Source organism: Naegleria gruberi (assembly GCF_000004985.1).
Source record: "Naegleria gruberi genomic scaffold NAEGRscaffold_206, whole genome shotgun sequence".
Taxonomy (NCBI): Eukaryota; Heterolobosea; class Eutetramitea; order Acrasida; family Naegleriidae; genus Naegleria; species Naegleria gruberi.
Genome location: NW_003163133.1, coordinates 1 through 1,525, shown reverse-complemented (window position 1 = coordinate 1,525; position 1,525 = coordinate 1). Strand labels below are relative to the sequence as shown.

At 32.9% G+C, this 1,525-nt stretch overlaps 1 protein-coding gene across 1 annotated transcript; it reads left to right on the top strand.

Annotated features, from left to right (window-relative positions):
• Positions 1-399: 399 nt before the first annotated feature.
• Positions 400-1,521, top strand: NAEGRDRAFT_54764 (uncharacterized protein; the record flags this gene model as incomplete). Its single annotated transcript, XM_002668454.1, has 1 exon — positions 400-1,521. One exon carries the CDS (start codon positions 400-402, stop codon positions 1,519-1,521), a length of 1,122 nt encoding a protein of 373 aa, XP_002668500.1.
• Positions 1,522-1,525: the final 4 nt, after the last annotated feature.

The following is a 1,525-nucleotide window of genomic DNA, read 5'->3' as shown; positions in this document are numbered from 1 at the left end:
CTTTCACCCACAATAAATGGTGATGATGAGGTTTCTGCTGCTGTTGTTGTTGTATGATCTTTTTCTAATTCTTCTGAGGTTGGAGGTGATGATTGCTGTGGTTGTTGTTGTGGAATCATTTTTTTTGTAAATTTGGATGAACTTGTGAAATTGCACTTTTAAAAGGGTGAAAAGTGCAATTTGGTGGATTGCAGTGATATTGTTAAATATTGTTAAATATTTTTGTAATGAGTCAACTTGTGTGTACTATATTGTTGAAATTACTGTTCTTTATAAAAGAATCTAATTGGATTAGTAGAATGGAAATGTCCTACTTCACTACCATAATAAAAACATGTCAATTTTCAGCCCATGTGAATATGTTACACGAAATTAACATGTCATCTTGTTTATAAAAAAATGTCAGCACTCAAAGCGGTGATTTTGTTGATTTGCATTAGTGTATTTGCATCCTGTACTAATGCATGGGATGAGACTGCTACTAAGTACTTTGCTTCTAGAAAGCCATTTCACATGAAACGCCAAATGTCAGACCAACAATTTTTCATCAGAGCAAAGGAAAGAATTAAATCTCATACCAAAATGACAAGTAAAAGACTCATAGGACCTGATGGCTCATTGTCCAATAAGGATAACAAACAATTCTTTGCCTATGACGCTACATTGACTTTTGACACTGTCAATTTAGACATGCATCCTGACGTGTTAGATATTGGATGTTCGAAAGACAGACTTTACTTGAAAGTGAGAAAGACCAGACATACCAATACTCATATCAAGATTGGTTCATTATTAGTTTCAAGTATGGATGATTTTGACTGTGAAATTGGTCAACCAACTAATGAACCAGTTTTGTACAGATTGGCAGAAAATATTCATGAAGTGAAAACTGAAAATGGAGAAATTCTCTATGTGGTCGATACTAAAACAATTGAATTTAATCAAGTTTTCACACACATCAAACTTCAAACTCATAATCCAAGTGTCAAACAACCTGAATCGAGCTCTGTAACTCAAACAACACCAAACAAACGTTGGAGTGTCAATAGATCTTTTGATATTGTCAATTTTAATTGGGATAGAGATAGAAAAACTGCCAGAAATCCATCCATTGAAAATCAAGAAGGAAATTTCAAATATGTCTGCAGTAATTGTTATTTCTACAGTACAGTTCGGTTTACAATGGAAATTAACTTTAGATGGTGTAAACCAAATAGAGCTGCTGCATCAGTTCACTTTGACAATGCATTGAATGCTAATTTGACAATGACAGCTGAATTTGAAAAGACAAAAGACTTTACAATTTTGAAAAAGAAGAAAATTACTAGTATCAAGTTTACAATTCTAGCAATTCCAGTTGTTGTAAATGTAAATTTTGCATTGGAAGGTCAATTACAAGTTCAAGCAAAAATTCAATTTAATGTTGCCGCTTCCTTTTCAAGAGAAGGTCAATTTGGATTCAATTATGATAAGAGGAGAGGACATTTCAATTGGATTAAATCATTCAAGGGACAAGATTGAAATT